At 46.8% G+C, this 21039-nt stretch overlaps 1 protein-coding gene across 2 annotated transcripts in view; it reads right to left on the bottom strand.

The window, feature by feature from the left end:
- Window positions 1-558: 558 nt before the first annotated feature.
- The window catches only part of GATA4 (GATA binding protein 4), a 51338-nt gene continuing 30857 nt past the window's right edge, over window positions 559-21039 (bottom strand). Inside the window, exons 3-7 of one of the 2 annotated variants that reach the window (XM_039219718.1) lie at window positions 8936-9105; window positions 7117-7242; window positions 3963-4050; window positions 2028-2176; window positions 559-831 (exon numbers count right to left, since the gene is read on the bottom strand). In XM_039219718.1, coding sequence (XP_039075649.1) covers window positions 649-831; window positions 2028-2176; window positions 3963-4050; window positions 7117-7242; window positions 8936-9105 — 716 coding nt within the window. In that variant the 3' untranslated portion in view covers window positions 559-648. The remainder of the gene's footprint in view (window positions 832-2027; window positions 2177-3962; window positions 4051-7116; window positions 7243-8935; window positions 9106-21039) is intronic. The other variant, XM_039219719.1, reaches the window with a different exon arrangement.

The following is a 21039-nucleotide window of genomic DNA, read 5'->3' as shown; positions in this document are numbered from 1 at the left end:
TTGCCAAGTTGCAATTTGGCCAAAGCCACACCTTGCAGTGGGTGAGGTGGCCCTCTCCTCCATCTCCCTGCAAAGCATTCAGTAACACGGGCATTACACCCAACGTTTCAGGAGCCATGATTTGGTATTGAGGAATGCAGGGGCATGCCAAACCTGAAGGGGGAGGGGTGGGCAAGGGCAGCAGCTGCCCAGAGGGCTTGTCGCATCCAAATCCCAGCACCTTGTCCCCTCCACCCACCCTCAGAGCCCCAGTGCTAGGAACACCATGGAAAAGCAGCCATCTTAGGCCACAGTGGTGGAAAGGCAGAGGAGAAAGATATCTCATCTCTTGTAGGGGAGGGGTGGGTGGAAAACAAGAAAGAAATCTCTTACTCCACAGAAGGGACTTAAATGTGCTCGTAGTGAAGGGTGGGCTCTTCCAGATCAGAGTCTGGGCTCTTTCCAGTCGCCTACCCTTGAAAAGGCATCTGATAAAATCCAATACCCACTTCCCCTAAACCAAATTGTCAGCTTCAAGTTTCTTCCCAGTTGTTCTTCTGGAGTTATTCCCCGACAGAGCAGGCCGGGCCCTGGGAGCCCAGAGCCTCATCTCTGCTGTCCTCCAAATCCCAAGTCCGTGCCGAAATCTGAGGAGGGAAGGAGGTGACATTATGCAGTGATTATGTCCCCATGACTGTCAGCCAAGGCCAGGCTGTTCCAAGGGTCCTGCTTGGAGCTGGCCTGCGGTGACTGGCTGACAGAAGACGCGTAGCCTGGTGGGGAAAGCTTCAGGGCCGAGAGGACCGGGTGGATGGAGGGCCCGTGGCCAGACATCGCACTGACTGAGAACGTCTGAAAGCAAAAAGTGCAAGATGAGCTCAATAGAATCACTCCTGAGGGCTCAGGAGAGGAGGTGTGGGCTGGAGAGGGGAGCCCCGGTGCACAGGTGTCCCCCAGCTGGCTCCCACCCCTAGGAAAAGGAGGAGGGGAGAGGGCCCCAGGACAAGGGCAGGTCAAGACAGCAAGCAGCATTTCCCTGTTTTTCCTAACCCCCATGCTGTGGGACCCAAGGGGTCTGGGTGATGCATTAGCTTGTGAGCACTGTGGCCCGGTAGAGGCTTGTGGATATTCTGGTTTCTCAGATGGCTTGTGTAGTTACATGAGCCATCTTCCATGATCTTATCCCCATCAGATCTCCACACCCGAAAGAGGCTCCTGGCTCCCCCGGTTCGATGGGACCTGCTTCTTTACCCTGACAGTGAAAAGCTCTTTAGGATACAGCCTCCCTCAAGCGTGTGCAGAGGATAGGTCAGAGTTCACGGTAACCAAGCTGTAACCAAGCTTGGGAAGCAGTCGCCAAGCTTAGGACTCTCCTAGTCCCAAATAGGGGAACCAAAGAGGGAAGGGGTTGGGGAGGAGGAATGCCATCATATTTGGTTGCAGGAAAGGACAGGACTGCTGACTCATCTTCTAGACACACGCGTGAAGCTGGACCTGTAGCCAACCCTCATTAAACAGCAGCCTGCCTGTGACCTCCTCACCAACCTCCTGCCTGCCCACCCTACACCCCACAGTTTCCACACCTCTGCCCACGCCAGGAGGGTCCTCCTCCATCCCCTCCTCCTGCTAAAACCTACAAAACCTTCAAGGCGAAGGTCACACCACCTCTCACTTAGAAGAGAGACTTGCTGAGAAAGCCCATGCACCACCTTCTAGAACCTTCTACAGTTGTAGAAGCATGCAGTCTGATTCAGGTTGTGGCTGTGCCCTAATGAGTCCTTCCCCTGGTCTCTGAAGGCCCTGGCACATTGGTGTGTTGTAGCTGTGTGTCCAAATCAATGTAATGTGATCAGATGTGCTGAAATAGATTCTTGTGCAGATAGCCCCTAGCCCCAGCCTTTCAGGTGGGACCCCAAGGGCACCCGGCGGCTCCTGCTGCCACCTGCTGGGGCCCTGCTAAAGTGCGTGTTCTGGTGCTAACCTGGCCACCTGGGGCTCTGAGGTGTACTACCCCACGGGCAGCCCCGTCTCCCCACCCAGGGATGTACCTGGGCCATGGAGCTGCTGTGGCCATGGTAGGCCGACAGCCCGGGCTCTGTCTTGATGGGGCGCATCTCTTCACTGCTGCTGGTAGCTGCGTTGCTGGAGTTGCTAGAGGCACTGGTGGCGGGAGGAAGGCTCTCACTACCTGAGGGACCTAAAATAAGGCAGAGTCAGGATACCCAGGCCAGGAACACAGCGAATGGATGGCAGTTCTTTGAGACAGCCAGGGGAAGTCTATGCCAACAGCTGTATTCCTATGTCCTGGGGAATGAAGCAGGGTCCTTCATCAGGGCAGGGTGACAATTCTCAAAATGGGACAAATGAAAATATCAGAATTCCAAGGGAAAGTTTTCAAGTGACAGGCTCACCACCCCTTATTCCAAATTCTTGAGACCACCTGTTTCAGGATTCAGAAGTGTTTGGATTTTAATACGGTATATTACAGAATACTCGCAGTGGAGTCTGAGATGACACCTTATAACTAAAGATATTAATTGTTCTACAGCAAAATGTGAATATTCACACATGGGGTAAATAAAGACTATGACAGCCTGAATCTGTTCAGTTTTTGCTGCCCAATCTAGCTCCCTGCATTGGGAATTTCGGATAGGGGCTGCTCACCAGAACCAAATGCTTGCTCTCTCTACCACTGCAACATGTAAGGAGGTGAGGTTACCAAGGGGAACGTGCTGTGCTTCTAAAACAGTGTGGACATAGGGAGAAAGGCTGAAGACCACTGGTGTGAGACACAGAAAATTAGATGTAATAATAAATAAGATCTAAGATAAAATACCTAATCAGATATACTGCCAGAAGGGGTAAGCCATTGTTGAATTTGGGAAAGGAAGACTTGGGTCATGTTCTCAGTAGTGGAAAAGGAAAATTTATCTGTTTTTGTTTTTGTTTTATGTTTATTTTTGAGAGAGACAGAGTATGAGCAGGGGAGGGGCAGAGAGAGGGAGACACAGAATCCAAAGCAGGCTCCAGGCTCTGAGCTGTCAGCACAGAGCCCGATGCGGGGCTCTAACCCACGAACTGTGAGATCATGACCTGAGCCAAAGTCAGATGCTTAACTAACTGAGCCACGCAGGCACCCCAGGAAATGTATCTGTTTGTTGTGCCTTAGATTAGAAGATAAACTTTCCACTGGATTAGCTGATTTATTTTCTCTGCAACTGCAGCATTTCCCAGTGAAATCTTTGATTTGGTAGCAGTACTGAGGAGGGAGTGCTCTTGATAGGAACATAAGTAGTCCTCATTCTTCATCTAGAAACTGAGAAGACAAAGTGGCATATTGGACAGACCATGGACCTTGAAGTGTAAAAACTTGGGTTTTAATTCCAAGTCTACCCACTCACAGCTGTGTGACTGGTTAAGTCACTGCCCTCTCTGAGCCTCAGTTTGCTCGTTAGTAAAATGTAGATAATGGGTCTCAAGGGGGTCTTTAAGGACCAATGAGATACTAATTGTAGAGCAGCTTTCTAGAATGCTAAGTACTACATGATGTTAACTATACATTGGCTTACAAATCAATCTGTGGTGAGCATGACTAATGGAATCCTGTCATCCTAGATACCCCATTATCTCAAAGGGAACAGAATTGAGCTGAGTTCTTGAGAGACTGCAGTCCCAAAGATAAGAGGGACTGGTAATGTTCTTTTTTCTCTCTGGCCCTCAACCAGTCCAGCTGGCCCACTGCAGCCTTTGGTGCTGGCAAGAATCATGCAGCTTGACTTGAGCCTGCTTCAAAAGCTCCCAATATCTTGCATGGTAATGTTACTTTTCACTGTGTTATCATTCTCTCCTGAATGGCTGCAGATGGACAGGCTATCATTACGCCTGGTAGCCTGGACTGACCCACTAACTAAGAGTACATGAGTTTCACATATTCCAAGGGCCATTGAGTTCTTCATATAATTACACACAATTCTTTTCCTTACCTGCTGGTGTCTTAGATTTATTAAGGTTCTTGGGCTTCCGTTTTCTGGTTTGAATCCCCTCTTTCCGCATTGCAAGAGGCCTGGGGACCTAGAGAGAGTTACAAATCAATATATATGGTTTTCTACTTGTATGTGATCTGCTACCATATTTAAACATGCATTCACACTATGAGAAGGCAACATCTAAGTAGTTCCTCTACAAACCTGGGGGCTGGGACTAAGTGAATCAGCCCCTGGAGTTCCTGCTGAGAAAGAAACCAATGCTATTCAAGTATGTATTAAGCACCTACACTATATGCTGTGTATTACACCAGCGCAGGAGAAACGGAAGCTTAAAGACACTATTCCTTTCTTCCAGAGCTCCATAGTTTACTGGAAAGACAGACAAGTAGGAACCAACCAGACTCATAGGTGATGTGGGGAAACAGAGAGGAAACACTAAGCTCTGTCCTCGGTCAAGGAGGAGGGGAAGAGGCACATGACCTCATAAAGGAAGCCTTCACTGGGGAAGTGATGCCTAAGTTGTGGGAGGCTGTCAACTATACAAGGGGCAGGCATTTCAGGCAGCAGGAGCAGTGTGTGCAAAAGCCTTTAGTTTATCAGCAGCATCAGGATGCTGCAAAAGTGAAAAGGGTGCTGTTAATAATTATGCTAAGAAATAGGCAGAAACTGGTGCAGCCCAGTGAACTGAGATGTGAAGTCATTCTACACAGAGTGGCTCTGCACTGCATTAAGTCTGGTTGGAGCAAATCATGGTGTTCCATGGGTGGTGGGGAGAAACCAGAGATTATGTTGGGGAGACTGCCCTGGGGCCAGGTCCTGAGATAAACTATCCATGTGCAACACTTTCATGGCACTAACTTCTCATACACAAGCAGTGACTGTCAGGCATCATGCTCTTGAAATTCACAGATGCCTAAACAAGTGTCTGGGGACCAGGCTTGCTGGCTCATCTTTCGAGTACTTTTAAACATGTGCCCTCCTCACAGCTGGTTTCTCTCAGTCCAGGCCAACCAAATCTTCTAGTTACTGGTCTGTGCTTTTCTCCTGTATGGAACTAATAAAGGCCATATTTGAAATACTGAAAGAAAAGAAATTGCCACTTGAGAGACTAAACATGGAATGCTTAAGAGAGAAGGGTATCATTGTGTCAAGTTGAACCTGCCTTCTAGTCAACTGAGAAGTCAAACAGTGTTCCCATCTTTGGAGGGAAATAGCCTCTCTTCCCTCCAGCCTCCAACCCCACACTTTGATCCACTTGAAGCCCATTCTGGTCTCAGAAAAATAGAGCCCTTGTGTTTACCCCCACCGACCTCAGTACTTTTTAAAAAAATTATGGTAAAATACACATACCATAAAATTTACCATCTCAACCATTTCCAGCTGTGCTAATTACATTCACATTGTTGTGCGCATCACCACCTTCCACCTCCAGAACACTTCTCATCTGGCAAAACTAAAACTCTGTACCCAATAAACACTAACTCCCTATTATCCCCTCCCTTTGGCTCCTGGCAAACACCATTCTACTTCCTGTCTCTGTGAGTTTGATTGCTTTCAGCACCTCATGTAAGTAGAATCATACAAGATTTGTCCTTTTGTGACTGGCTTCTTTCACTTAGCAAAATGACTTCAAGGTTCATTCATCTGGTACTATGTGTCGGAATTTACTTCCTTTTAAAGGATGAATCATAGTCCCTTTTATGGACAGACCACATTTTACTTATCCATCCATGGACCCTTGGGTTGCTTTCACATTTGGCTCTTGTGACTACTGCCACTGTGGACATGAGGGTACAGATATCTGTTCAAGACTCTGCTCTCACTTCTTTTGGGATATACACCTAGAAGTGGGATTGCCGGGTCATACGGTAATTCTGTTTTTAATTTTTTGAGGACACAATCATTTTAACACCTGCATAGTATTCCTTTATCAGTTTCTTTTACAATTCCCCTATTGAAGAACAAGAATTTCTTTAACCATTTTCCTCCAGAAGGTTTTTTCCCTTCATTTGCACTATTACAGTGATTCAACAAACATCTTTGATATGTTTCTTTGCAGAAGGAAGTGTATTTTCTTATGAATGTTCTTGACTATATTTTCTACTATTTTTTCTCACTGTAATAAGAAAACATGGTAGACTTCTCATGATGATGAGCAGTAAATAATAGAAAGAATTGCTTAATCATTATATCGTACACCTAAGCTGAATATAACACTGTATCTTACCTATACAGGAATTCAAACAAAAAACCTAGTTTAAAAAAAGAAATAAAACATGAGACTAAGTTAGTAACAACCCCTCCCACTCCATTACCATCAATGCTGTCCCCCTGGGGCAACTGGAATACCAGTCTGTTAGTTTCTTTCATTTTAAAGCATTCTCAAACATGTGTGCACATGTACATATCTGTACACGTATTTACGTGTGTATTCATCCATCTTTATCTGTGTGTGTGTTTAACATACCCTTACCCCCATAGTACGGGGTCATACTATGTATATTACTTTGCAAATGTGTCTTTGTTACTCCAGGTCAAGATACATGGCTCTGACTTGACTAGTTTTAAGCTTCTGCACATTTCACACTATAGTTTGTGCCATAGATTAATCAACCATTCCTTTATGAGGGTTTATGACTGTTTCTTGTTTTGGCCACTACAAATACTGCAGCAATAAACAGTTCAAACATCATTCTGTACTGATTCTTTTATTGTTTTATAGGCTAGTTTCCCCAAAGCAGAGCTGGTAAATCAAAAGATTTGTATGTTTCTTATCCTTAGTAAGAACTACTAAGTTAATTTCCTAATGAATACTTGCAGTAATTCACAAGCAGATCAATGACATAGAAGAGTATTTCCCCAAATCCATACCAGCCTTTGACTATGCTGGCACCTGATCTTGGACTTCCGGCCTCTAGGAATGTAGAAATAAATTTCCGTTGTGTATAAGCCACCAGTCTGGTGTTTTCTAACAGCAGGCCACACGGACTAATGCCGCCTGTAAGGGCCCTTCTAAATCTAGGTACCTTTGCTAAGAAGGGAAAAATGAATTACGGCCTGAAGTTGGAAGACAAGAGAGAAGTGAATAACGGGAACGAACGTGTGGCCGCTGGTCGGGGCGCGCACCCTGCCTGGCAGTGGGGTCACTTACGCCATGGAGCTTCATGTAGAGGCCGCAGGCATTGCACACGGGCTCACCCTCGGCATTGCGGCGCCACAGTGTGGTGGTGGTGGTCTGGCAGTTGGCACAGGAGAGGCCCACTCGGCGGGAGGCGGACTGCAACAGAGAAGGCAAACCCTTCAAGTCCAAGTAAAAGGCTTGTGGTTGCTGCTTCTACTTCGCAGGGAGCGCTAAGGGGCTGGCACTAAGTGGGTAGCAGGGTCAGCCACAGTGGCACAGGGCGCCTGGGTGGCTCAGTTGGTTAAGCATCCAACTTCAGATCAGGTCATGCTCTTGTGGTTTGTGGGTTCAAGCCCTGCATCGGGCTCTGTGCTGACAGCTCAGAGCCTGGAGCCTGCTTTGGATTCTGTGTGTGTATATATGTATATATGTATGTATGTATGTGCATGTGTGTCTGCCTCTCCCCTGCTCACACTCTAATTCTCTATCTCTCTAGAAAAAAAAAAAATAAACATTAAAAAAAGTCTCAGAGCAGCCACAGAGCCAGATTCTCCCTTCACCTAAGCCACTCCTGGGGGTGCATGAGAACAAGGACTTCAGCTGCAGGAGAAGTAGAGTGAATTCTTTTCCTAACTGTAGCATTAGTGGCATTATCAGTCATTCATCAAAGAGCCCAGCAAACACTGGGCACTGGAGGCAGAAAAGCTTTTCTCAAAAGTAGAAAAAATGAGGGCTTCCAGTACCAGGCATGGGTGGTGGGTAAAGAATTACTATATTCAAGCATCATCGAAGACTGGATGGGCCTTGGGACTTCAAGAAAGGGAAACATCAGGACTCAACCCCTCCATTCCTCCCTTCCTAATATACATGAAAGCTAGTTTGTGTGGGTCAAAATCAAATTATACTAGAAAAGACCACGGACCCATGAGTCAAAAACCCTGTTACAAACTCTTTCCCAGCCATAGGCCCCAATACACCCTGTTTAATCTCCCTGGGCTCTGGGTTTTATAAGGTGAGGCTGGACTGAGAACCAGGAAGCCTGCGCTCAGGTTCCAGATAGGAGACTCAGTAGCCATGTGACTGTAAGGCTGAGGCTGTTAGCTTTTCTGAGCCTCCCTTTTCACTTCTGCAGAATCAGGTGTTAAAGCAGACGGTCTGGAACATCCTTGTAGCTCAAGCTCACTCTAAAGGTATAAGAAATTATGATGTTGCCAACCACCCACCCAACTCCTCAACCCACACTTTCTTTTAAAGATGACTTGAGGGGGTGCCTGGGTGGCTCAGTCAGTTAAGTGTCCAACTTCAGCTCAGGTCATGATCTCATGGTTCGTAGGTTCGAGCCCTGCGTTGGGCTCTGTGCTGACAGCTAGCTTAGAGCCTGGAGCCTGCTTCAGATTCTGTATCTCCCTTTCTCTCCCTGACCCTCCCCTACTCACAGTCTCTCTCTCTCTCTCTCTCTCTCTCTCAGAAATAAATAAAACATTTAAAAAAAAAGATGACTTGAAGAGGGTGACTGGGGGACTCAGTTGGTTGAGCGCCTGACTCCTGGTTTCAGCTCAGGTCACGGCCTCTCCATTACGTGAGTTCGAACCCTGCATCGGCTCTGTGCTGACAGTGCAGAGCCTGCTTGGTATTCTCTTTCTCCCATTTTCTCTCTCTCTGCCCCTCTCCCACTCACGCTGTCTCTGTCTCTCTCAAAAATAAATAAATAAACTTAAACAAACAAACAAATATGACATGAAGTCCAAAATTCAAAACCTAGGAATTTCCCACCAAAGTGTGAGCCCTACAGCCAGGTGCCGAGAGGAGGAGAGGAGGGCAGACTTTAGCAATCCGGGCACTTGCTTACCAGCCGGCGCTGAGGCTTGATGAGGGGCCGGTTGATACCATTCATCTTGTGGTAGAGGCCGCAGGCGTTGCACAGGTAATGCCCTGTCCCGTCGCGCCTCCAGAGCGGGGTGGACATGGCCCCACAGTTGACACACTCTCTGCCTTCTGAGAAGTCATCAAACATATCTACTGGGTGGAAAATAATACAGAGGATTAATTCTTTGTTTGGGCCCAGAAATCTTACACTGGAAAATCTAGAAGCCAAAGGAATAATGTCTTTTCCTTGCAAGGTGTAAAAAACGATGGATCACCTCAGGCTGCCTCCCTGTTCCAGACTCTGGCCTCAACCTCTGGAACAGACAGTTTTACTCCTGGGCCTCCCAGACACCGCAAGGCTCTCCCCAGTCATGAGAAAAAGAAAGTCTGGCAGCAACCACCAGCGGCCTGGATTTTAGTCCCTATCTCTGCTTCAGAGCCTACATCCCCGAGGATCTCACCTAACACTGAATTCTGCCCAGACCTTCTTCCTCTTTCCCTTTCAAAATGGAGATCCTTTTCCATTTCAATTAAAAAAAAAAAAATAAATAAGATTTACTCTGGGAAATCAGACAATAAAATGTGTAAAGAAAATACAAATCAAATGTAATCCTATGACTGCAAGATCACCAGTGTTATTAACATTTTGTTCTATTATATCTTTTGCAGTACTTTATATATTGACATACATTTGTGCCTAGTCAAGGTCAAACTACTTAATTTTGAGCCAACTTTTTTCACTTAATACCAAGGCATTTCCCCACATTAGACATTCTTCATAAACTCAGGGTGCCTGGGGTGGCTCAGTCAGTTGAGCGTCCAACTCTTGATTTCAGCTCAGGTCATGATCCCAGGGTCATGGAATTGAGACCCTTGATGGGCTCTGTGCAAGGCATAAGCCTGCTTGGGATTCTCTCTCTCTCTCTCTCTCTCCTCCCCCACCCCATTCCTCTCCCCTGCTCTTGTTCTCTCAAATAAAATAAAATACATGAAAAATTAAAAGAAATTCTTCATAAATGCATTTTAGCATAGTATATATCATCCCATCATATATATGTGCCATCCTTTATTATTATTATTAAACTTTTACTCAATCACTATCTAGCTTCTGATTTTTGTTTGGTAAACACAGCTCATTTGGTGCACAAATCTTAGCATTTCTGCGTATTCCTTATGGTACTCTCCTAGAAGTAGAATTACTGCTCCAAAGGGACTACATATTTTTTAAAGATTTTAAAACTTTCAAACTGCCCTGCAAAAAGGGCTATAATTCACTTTTGTCATTTCAATATATCTGTTTGATATGCTGTATCTTAATTTGACATTTTTCCTGCCTTCTGTATAAAATGAAGGCCCACATTGCAAGCAACTGTGACTCAGCGTCACTCGCACTTCCAGGGGCATGTTGCCATGATGGTCAGTCTCATACACTCATTGACAAACCCCCTCCATCAGCACCTTTACCATCCAGGTCTACAGAATTTTATAACTGATAAATTTCACTCCCGCCCATTTCAGTTGCCCTGGTGAGACAGGCTGGGACCCCTTTCTAATTCCCAATGATCTGTATAAAGCCTGGCTCAGAACTTCCAGAAACCTCTCTGACTCCATGTACCCTGCTTCCTATTTTGAAAAATATTTTACATCCCATCCAGATTTTCCATCCCTAAGTACAGCTACCCTGCTGTTCAGGTGGTCCTTGTCCTACCACCAGAGGCAAGACTGGGTTCTTCTCTACTAAGGCAGGATATTTAGAAGGGAGGGTTTTAAAGAGCTCTCCCTCCACCAGGACCTAGCAATGGGGTTCAGCTAGTTCTCTGGCCCAGCTATTTGCTCCAAGGGAACGTGGGCTGAATAAGAGCATGGTGGGGGGCCCTCCCCTCAAGTCTGGGTACACAAACAGTCATTTGCACCTGCAAACAAGTAGCTGTGTGTCCACATTGAGTCAACAATGTGCAGGTGTGAGGGGCTATTTGCTCAGGCCAGGGAGCTGAGCACACACGGTCACAAGAGAGGCTATTTTTGCACCTGGGTCACACTGAGAACTCTCCAGCAAGGTCACCGGCTTTCAGAGCCACATACCAAATGGCAACGCCTGCCCACAGTTTGCTTCCCCACGACGGGCTGGCAAGGAACAAACCCGCACGCCACCCTCACCACCCTCACCACCATCACAGCCACCTGCAAACTGGCATGTGCTGTCCTTGCCCCGAGCCAGTAAACCCTGTTTCCTTGGCCCAGGCCTTCCCATGAGGGAACTGGAAAGGCCAAGGGAGTTCAAAGAAGGACCTTCGAACCAGGAGGGGCCCTGGCAATGTCATCCTTTTGGGGAGTGTCTGCTGTAAACACTAGATGGCACTACAGCCTCACAATTGAACCAAGACACATGAGCCTAAATCATGCTTGGGAATGGAGGACTTTTCTTGATCAATCATTTTTCCAGTCCAGACCTAAGGCAACCCTCTTATTCTATTTGTTTGTTTGTTTGTTTGTTTTATCATGGAAAGCTCTAAACACACTCAAAAGTGGACAGAATGAACTCTTATTTAATCATCATCCAGTTACTGACAAGTTGGGGCCAGTAGCTCTCTACTGACTTTCCTCTGTCCTGTATAATTGAAGAAAATCCCAGACATTCTACCATTTCATTCATAAATATTCCAGCATGCAGCTCTCACACATAAAGATGCATACTCTCCTCCTTTTAAAGACAGGCAAACTGGCTTCTTTCCTATGTTCTAGCTTATCTAAAAAAGCCTCTACAGACAAAAATCTCATAATCTGTTCTGTTTTGGAGGGGAGATGCCCTCTTCTCTTCACACTTATGGTTTTATATGCAGCGGTAGAATCTCATCGAAGGTGCCATCCTGGCAATTACAGCTCTCTTGGCTGGGTACTGGGCCTTAGTGGCACTGAGACCCCAAAACAAAGGTTTGCCTTAGAAACTCCTTCACATTTGTCTCACAGAATTGGTTACACACTCCAGCAACTATTTTACTGGCCAGGGAAAGGCACTGGAGGTTGGCAAATACGTATTTATCACCAACAAATGTTTACTGAGCATTGGCTCTTTAAGCCCTCTGATAGATGTCACAGATGCTAAAAGGGAACCTTATTCTCAGAATGCTAATAACTGAGTTGGGCAAATTGAGCCAAAATATCAATAATGAGTAACAATATTACTCAACTTGTATTCAGAACATACCTTAACCTAATTGGGGATTTGGATGGCAAATACTTTTGGTCTAGGGTAGGAAATGCAGAAGTCAGACCCAGATTAAAGGGTCAGGTGTTAACAACAGTAGCCAAAGGAAGAGAATGGGTAGGAGGTAAAGCCCATGCTTCCTAAAGGCATATGTCTATATGTCTCTCTACAATCTACTACACCTCCAAATCTACAGAGATTTCCATATTTTCTACCAGAAAGACTTGCACCATCCAACCTACTCAATAAAATGTTACACAATTTTACATGATTATTACAAAGACAATTTAACAATAAAGGAAAAGGCTTACGCTGCATGTTAAATGAAAAATGCAGTACACAAAATGCCATAGCCACTGTGGTAGCAGCTAAGGCCACCAGCAAGGAAGGAGTTTTTGTTAGGCTAGTTATTACGATGTGGGCTTTTCTTTCTTGAAAATGCCATTCTGGGGACGCCTGGAGGGCTCATTTGGTTAAGTGTCCAACTCTTGGATTCAGTTCAGGTCCTGATCTCATGGTTTCGTGAGTTCGAACCCTGCACTGGGCTCTGCGTTGACAGCATGGAGCCTGCTTGGGATTCTCTCTCTCCCTCTCTCTCTGCCCCTCCCCTACTCATACTTTTTGTCTCTAAGTGAATAAACTTAAAAAGTAAAAAAATCATCACTCTGTAATGTCATATTTGCCTATTTTTAAAAATCTAATAAAACAACAACAAAAACTGGGGCACCTGGGTGGCTCAGTTGGTTAAGTCTCTGAATCTGGCTTAGGTCATGACCTCATAGTTCGTGAGTTTGAGCCCCGTGTGGGGCTCTGTGCTGACAGCTCAGAGCCTGGAGCCTGCTTCAGATTTTGTGTCCCCAATTACATTCTGTCTGTCTCTCTCTCTAAAAAAATAAACATTAAAAACAAAAAACAAAAACAGAAAAACTTTTGATCATGTTAAGCAGCTCCAGTCCACTACGGGGGGGAGGGGGGGTTACTATTCTACTCTCTTGCATCACACACACATACCCTACCTGAGACTGCAGAAAGGAGAGAATGAAGTTCAAACCCTGCTGCTTAGCAGCCACTCTGCCAGAAGTAGGAGGTACTAGGCAGTGAGTGAGCCCCACATCAGCATGAACATCTGGCAGTATGAACCCTGGTAACAACCAGCTCTTACTCCTTCATTAGAAGTACCCTGAGGGCTGGGGTGCCTGGCTGGCTCAGGCAGCAGAGCCTGCAACTCTTGATCTCAGGGTTGTGAGTTCAAGCCCTGTGTTGAGTGGAGAGATCACTTAAAGATAAAAAATCTTAAAAAAAATTTTAAGAAATGCACTGGGTGGAACTTCCCAAAGGGCCAGCAGGCGGTGGTCTAAAGCCAGTTTATAAGCCAGATTTCTAAGGGCACAGCCAATACCTTTACTTATGAAAGCCCCACCTACTCAGGGCTGAGCATCACGGGAATGGGTCCAATCACTTAGAGGTCAACAGGAATTCAACTCTCTCGGAAGTGGGTCAGCATTACCTCACATTGGAGAAAAGACTTGTAATAATAGTTGTAAAGTACTTTGCAAATAAGAGGGAAAAATCACAACAATGGCTGTAAAGTGCTTTGTAAACACCAAATGAGATAACATTGATGGATGATTGTTAGGTTTGGAGGGGTGGAGAAGGAGGGGGAAGGCCTGGGACAAATCTTTGAGAGGGATTTTTGCAGAAGGGAGAGGATAGATAAAAGAGCTAGGAGATTTGGGAATCTGACCTTTTCTCAAACCACTGGGGCACGTTGGGAATTGTAAATTGTGTATCAGTATCACTCTCAGACTTGGCCAAGCTGGGGACTTTTGGGCAGGGAAGGAACTGGAAGCATGGTTGACAGTGTATACTTATGAGGTCACCAGGCTGCTGCTCACAGGGCCATAGTAATTCATGACTATTTTAGCAATCAGAAACACAAAACGGGTGCGCCTAGGTGGCTTAGTCGGTTAAGCGTCCGACTTTCGCTTTGGTCATGATCTCGCGGTTCTTGGGTTCGAGCCCCTCGTTGGGCTCTGTGCTGACTGCCAGCTCAGAGCCTGGACCCTGTTTCAGAGTCTGTGACTCCCTCTCTCTCTGACCCTCCCCTGCTCACGCTGTTTCTCTCTCTCTCTCCTAGGAATAAATAAAAACATTAAAAAATTAAAAAAAAAAAAAGAAACACAAAACGAATTGGGTCTTGACCCCAAGAATGGGGATCCATCTCCTCGCCTCCATCCATGACCCACTTCGGAAAACGTTATCTTTAAAGAAGGAAACCAACTCAGCCTGATTTCGTAGGCATCCAATTTAGTATGGGTATTCCTAGGAATTACTTCTCCTCAAGTGCCTGAAAGAAAAATGTGGGCCAGGAGGTTGAAGGATCCCACCCCTGACTTCCCCACAGAGAACTGACACAATCAAAGGCAAAGGCTTCGACCTCTCCCCTGACCTGCTCCATCCATCTTGGGGAACCCACCCACAGGCAGTGCTAAGCAAGTCAGGGCTGGCGAGAGAGGGCTTTGGCTCCTCTATTTTGACCTCAGACTTTTTTGTTGGGTTCTTCTTTCTAGCTTGTCCCTGGACTCAGGCAGAAGACCCTGAGGGTAAAGCATCCCCTGCAGGGAACCCAAAAGGCCCCCTCATCATGGTCTACCCTCAGCCAGCAGGACTCTGCCCAGGACTGACTCCAAGACAGTGATCTGACTTTCACTGCCCACCTGCACAGACCCGCGGACCTTTGCCCCACATGTTCCTTAAATAGACCTGGAAGTATTTTCAGCACTCTGGAGACCGCCTTTGAGCCATGGGCTGCTGTCTTCCCGGGGTTGGCCTCACTGACAGAAATTCCTTTCTGGTTTTGCCACCATTGGTCTCTCTGCCTCTGGATTTTGTCAGCGGGGAGTGGCCAAACCTGGTCTGTTTGGGGACCCCAGAGTCGGGTGAACTGTGCCCCAGCTGCGCTGGGAGAAGGAAAGGAGGAAGAGGGAGAGGAGCAGAGTAGGAGGAACAAGGGAAAGATATCAGAGGTCGGGGACATGGTTGGCAGCACCTGTTGGGCACTGCCCAAAAGCTGGATTTGCCCCCCAACTGCCAGAGGGCAAGCTCAGGCAGGTGGGCGCTGCTGCGTGAACTGGCCAGCCTACCAAATTGGTGCCACAGAGCCTGGTTCTGCTCTGCTAGAGAGATGTCCCTTAGGCTTCCATTTTTTGGGGGGAGTTTCCTTGCTAGAGAAAGCTGGGCCAGACCCCATGTAGAGCCCCTCCTTCATCCTCAGATGCTGAGACTATCTGACCGCAGTCCCTCTACTCTTTCTGTGGGGGGCACTGAAGCCCCAAACATTTGCCATGTGTCTACTCTACTGGCCCCTGCAGCAAGTGCTGGCCATAGAGATCTAGCAGAAAAAACTGGGGCAAGATGGCCGCCTAAAGTTGTTCTGGTCTGGCTGGGGATACACAACTCAAAACAAGGAATTCTATTAAATGTGACAAACTGCAATGGCGCCTGGGCTTTTTTGCTCACCCCCATCCCTCCGCCCTCCAATTACACATCTTCAGCTGTCCCTGATCACTCAGCAATCTGTTTGGGGACAGAAGACACATGGACACAATGGAAACTGCCAGTGCTCAGGGCGGCTATTCAATGCTACAAAACTGTGACCAGAGGGGATCCAAGGCCTGGGTGATATCCGAGGAGGTACCTGCCCAGTGACTTCCCCCAGAGCCAAAGGGGCTTCAGGAACAAAGTCCCTAGCCCCACCCATATGTCCCTTGTTGAACCCCAGCCCTGCTATCCCATCCAAAGTTCACCAGAGATTGTGCATGGATTTCCTGACAGGCCTGGGTCTGTCCCCGGGGCTGGCGCCTAGGTCTGGGGCACAAGGAGCAAATAAATCCTGAGGTTTTTCTGGCAGCCTCGGCCTTTGGTCTTCTGGGCTTCGTCAGGCTTGGCCTGTGACAGGAGGCTGCCAAGGGGAAGGCGGACATGGCTCCAGCAGCGTCCAGGCTGGCAGGGATTAGGGCACCCATTCTGAAAGCGGAACAGAAGCAGATCCTGCCAGGCCCAGCCAGAGCGGCCCAGGGGCGTCTGCGGCCTCTGCTTCAGAGTACTGAAGGACGAGGACCCTGCGATTCACAGCTTCTCCAACCTCGGCGATTCTGACCTCGGTTTCAGGAGATGTGTGACATTTTTGGAATTTTCCAAACAAGGAAATGGAGACTAATCTATAGGAAACATTGAGCATGCTACATTTCTTCACAGTTGCTGAATAACAGGAGAGACCTTTAAACTTTTCTCCAGGTGAATATTGCGATTGTGTTGGAAATAAACTTTCACCTTTACACGCACACACACAAACCAAAAACACTTGTGTTCATCTAGGAGCCTGGCTTCAGGTTGAGAAGGAAAGTTAAAGAATGTGACTCAGGTTAGAAAAAAAAAAAAAAGGAGAAAGAACATTCTGAGAGGAAGGAAAAAGTATCAAAAGCAAGACAGGAGGAAGAGAGAGAGAAAGAGAAAGGAAAAGGAAGGGGCTGAAGAACAAATGAGCCTGGAGAAAAGTAGTTATAGCATGTTGCCAAGAGTTAATACCTCCCTCATACGCTAAGAGAAATTGCAAATTACAAACAGAAAGATGAGATGAAGTCTCCATTAGGTAACTGGTCATCACTGAAGGGACTGTATGGAAAGAGTCAACCATTTGTGTTCCTTTGTGTGACCAATTAGCCCCACCCCACCCCCAGGGATCTACAAGCCCCCAAATACCCACCTCCAGGTCTACCTGGTGTGTGTTCCTAGTAGAGGCAGAGTGGGAGGTTGGCCTAGGCAGTCAGGCAATAGAATGTTAATGTGGTTCACGTGGTTCAGAAAAGATCTTGCCGAATAAATAGCAGAGCTAATTGGAAACGCACGCGGATTGACCAATCTCTTATTGACCAGCCTAGAATCCCATGAGCTCCTTCTCCTGACTCACCCTCCTGCTGGGGACCCAATCCTTCCCCCAGTAGCAGACAGCGTCAACGTAAACAGTTCAAAAATCAGTATATGAAAGATCGTTTAGGGTCACAATATAACATGTCAGCAGCAAGGGCTGTAAGAGGTCCAGGACCCACACATGCTCTGTTTTCCGGACTTATCTGAACACAGAAGCATCTGAAGACACGTCTGTTCAATGCTCTTTGGCTACCAGCTGAGAAATGCTCCCTAGCCTTCATCTCTGTGAAGATGAGATTTTAGACCTTCACGAATGCCCACATGGGAGAATATAATTACAGTATTAAAGATATCACCATGAAATGCAGGGTCACTCACTAGCTCCAGGAGAAATTTCTTAGTACATTACAATTCTAACTTAATCCTCAGTGATGACTAACTAGGTCCTGGGCCTTCAGCATGGTACAAAGTTAAGTCCATTAATGATGTAGATCGCCGTACTGCTAGGAAAAGTTCTACAGTGTTAGGTACTGAGAATATGACTTCCTTTGCCACATCTGGAAATTAAACACATGTAGACTCCCAAGAGAGGGTCCTCACAGCCCCTTCCGACCTGTGATCCAGGAGCTGGGTGGGACACCATCTTTAAAGTAGGCAAATGGGGCACCTGGGGGTCTCAGTCAGTCAAGCATCCAACTCTTGATTTCAGCTCCGATCATGATCTCACTCATGGTTTGTGCACTGACACCACAGAGCCTGCTTGGGATTTTGTCTCCCTTTCTCTTCCTGCCCCTTCCCGCTGGTGCTTTCTCTTTCTCTCAAAAATAAATAAACATTAGAAAAAAGAAAAAAGCAGGCAAATGGACAGAGCAAAGAAGGGAATGCTCCAAAGGCTGTGTTGTGTTATCATTTCTATTTATAAAACTTAACCAAATGTTGATATTTTGTCCTACTAACAGTAAATGTTTTTACAAACACTGTTTTGCCTAGTTGTCTCCTCATGCGGTCTGGGCTTCCCTCTCCCTGCCTCCTGTCTGTTAACCACTCAGTGAAGAAGTCTAGGCTCTTCCTGTGGGTCCTCAGAAAGAAGCCCGCGGAGAATGAGCTAACGCTACTTAGCGTGCAGAAGCCTCAGTCTACAGACTGCCGTGTCCCATGGACACCCTGGCCTGAAGCCCACCCCCCACACCGACCCTCTTAAACCTGGAACTACTGGTCCTCCTCTCTTCTGCCAGGTCTGACCAGGATGCCACATAATTCATCCTCTAGGACGGGACACTTCTAAGGGAAAAGAGCTTATCACTAATTACTCTGGAACAGCAGAGTTGAAATCAGGATATGTGGCCACTCTGGGCAGAACTCTGGCTGTGAGACCTGCATTCCTGACACTTACTCCCTCTGCAGTCCCCTACGGTCATCTCTCTCCAGTGTCTCCAGTGTCCAGGGCTGCATGAAGATTGCAAAGGGAGGAGCATGTAAAATCACTCTAAGACTGGGCTCTCCAGCTGACCACTGCTACTTCACAGCTCCCTGGATTCAGCCTTAAGCTCAGAGACGGCCACAGGAGCCCTGAGCGGGCACCAACAATTGAAAATGTTTGCCACTTTCTGGACTCTGGGTACTGAGCCCAAACTGTACCCTTGCTGCTCTGGACCCTGCTTTGTATAGTGACTGTGGCCACTGCTTAGCTCTGGACATTCCCCAATCACGGGTCCCCCCTGTGCCAACTTGTGTGCTGACTTGTCTCTATTAAGACTCTAAGTCTCCTGGAGGGTGGGGGGCACACAGTCTTAAAAACTAGAAGCGATGTTTGGGTGATTGCATGAACATTCAGGAGAAGAAATCAAGGTCCAGGGAAGATGAGTGACTCACGTAAGATTCCAGAACATTCTGTGACTTGATCCTTGCCCTCCCCAGCACCGCACTGCTCCGAGGCTGAATCACTCTATCCGCAGTGCTCGACATACAACAGAACTCAATGCACATTCACGATCGGATTTCAACAAAATCCAGAGCCCTAAAGTGTCTAACAAGGCAGCAATAGTGCCCGTAGAATGGTGTAAATCTGAGGGCTCTGCCTGACAGCCTGGCCACGGAGGTGCCCATGTTTCTGGACACACATAATAATAAACCGAGAGAGTTAACTATGCAGGGCCAGAGGCTTCTCATATTTATGGATATTCTGTGTGTGCGTATGGAATTAGAGAGCTAAGGAAAACTACTCCATGATGCAGTGACAAAACTGCTCTAATAATACCCTGGAACACAGCAAAAGGCTCTCCCTGCCTCCCCCCCGCCCCCAAAAAAAAGAGAAAGAAAGAAATGTTCATTGTTAAGCTGTTCATGGCAAAATACTGGAAACCATCCAAATGACCATAGATAGGGAAATGAGTAAGAAAACTGAGCTACAGTAAAGAAATAGGAGAATTTGTGTGGATTTTTAAAATGACAATTATATGGACTATGTTAACACTTCCCCCCTCCTTTAACACAGCTTAAATTCATTAATTGAGCATTTAATTAAATAAGCATCTCTGTATCTGGGGGAAGGCCGTAGGAGGCACTGGGAATAGCAGTGCAAAGGCACTAAACTTGGGGGGATATGGATGGTTAAATATAATGCCGGAGTAAAAAAAAAAAACTAAAAACAAAACAAAACATATAAACAAAAACACCAGGGTGCCTGGGTAGCTCAGTCAGTTGAGGGACCAACTCTTGATTTCGGCTCAGGTCATGATTCCAGGGTTGTGGGATTGAGCCCTGTATCAGGCTCCAAGCTGAGTGTGGGGCCTGCTTAAGATTCCCTCTCTGCCCTTCCTACCCTCACTCATGAGTGTGTACCCTCTCTCTCCCTCTAAAAAAAAGTGAACGTTATAAAAATAACACCATGTGCCCTGAAAGGCGGCAGTCCAAGAAATCACTGAGTGTGTGGTTCCATTTCTATGAAACATCCAGGATGGGCCAATCCATAGACAGAAGGGACATAGACGGTGGCTGCCAGGGCAGGGAGACAGGGAAAGGGGAAACTCTATTACTAGGCAGAGCTTCTCTTTGGGATGATGAAAATGCTCTCAAATGGTTCAGGAGATGAATGTACAACTCCGTGAATATACTAAAATCTACTGCATGGTACACTTTTTATTTTTTAAGTAGGCTCCACGCCCAACCGTGGGGCTTGAACCCACAACCCCCAGATCCAGTCACATGCTCTACGGACTCAGCCAGCCAGGTGCCCCTGAAGAAGTTCACTTTGAATGAGTGAACTTTACAGAATATATACATTTAAAAAGGTGTTAAAAAATAACTAATGAAAATTAAGTTACATTTTGAAAAGCCATCTCTGCCCAAGAGTCAGAGGATTAGAGATGTCTACATAACGTCTTCAATTTCCTGGGATCCTCTCATTCCAAAATTAAACAAAGTGCCTTCTCTGTCTTGGGCCTACCTGCCTCCCCTCCCCTAGGGGATGCCTCCTCTAGGTGCAAGTATCCATCATGGCCCCAATCATTCTTCACAACCCACAGAAGGAGAGAGACAGGCTCCTTCCAGGGTGGAGGACCAGAGAGTGCGGGGATGGACGTGATGAGCTAATCAAAAACTGTCTGTCAATCACACTGCGGACAAAGTCCAGGACTGGTCCTGCATCCTCCCTTCGAGTCACGAGTCACGAGTCCTGGAGGTGGTGAGTCAATGTTGCTCTCTCAGGCCTCCTGCCAACCTGCCTCAGTCATTTCAGTGTGCCCCGGATGGGGGCGTGGGGAATCTAGCAGTCCCCACATTGCCGGTGAGTGGGACACAGTAGAGCCTGGGGCTGGGGTGGGGGCCATCTGACCATATCTTAGCAAAAGCAGAGAGCAAGCGTTTGATCTAGAAATTCTGCTTCTGGGAATTTATTCTACAGGTTCACTGGCACTTGTATAAAATGGCTCACATATAATAATATTCATTGTGGT

This window comes from Hyaena hyaena, unplaced genomic scaffold, assembly GCF_003009895.1.
Source record: "Hyaena hyaena isolate Hyena2069 unplaced genomic scaffold, ASM300989v1 scaffold_836, whole genome shotgun sequence".
Lineage (NCBI taxonomy): Eukaryota > Metazoa > Chordata > Mammalia > Carnivora > Hyaenidae > Hyaena > Hyaena hyaena.
Note: the sequence above shows the minus strand (reverse complement) of the source record. Positions and strands in the feature narration are given on the sequence as shown.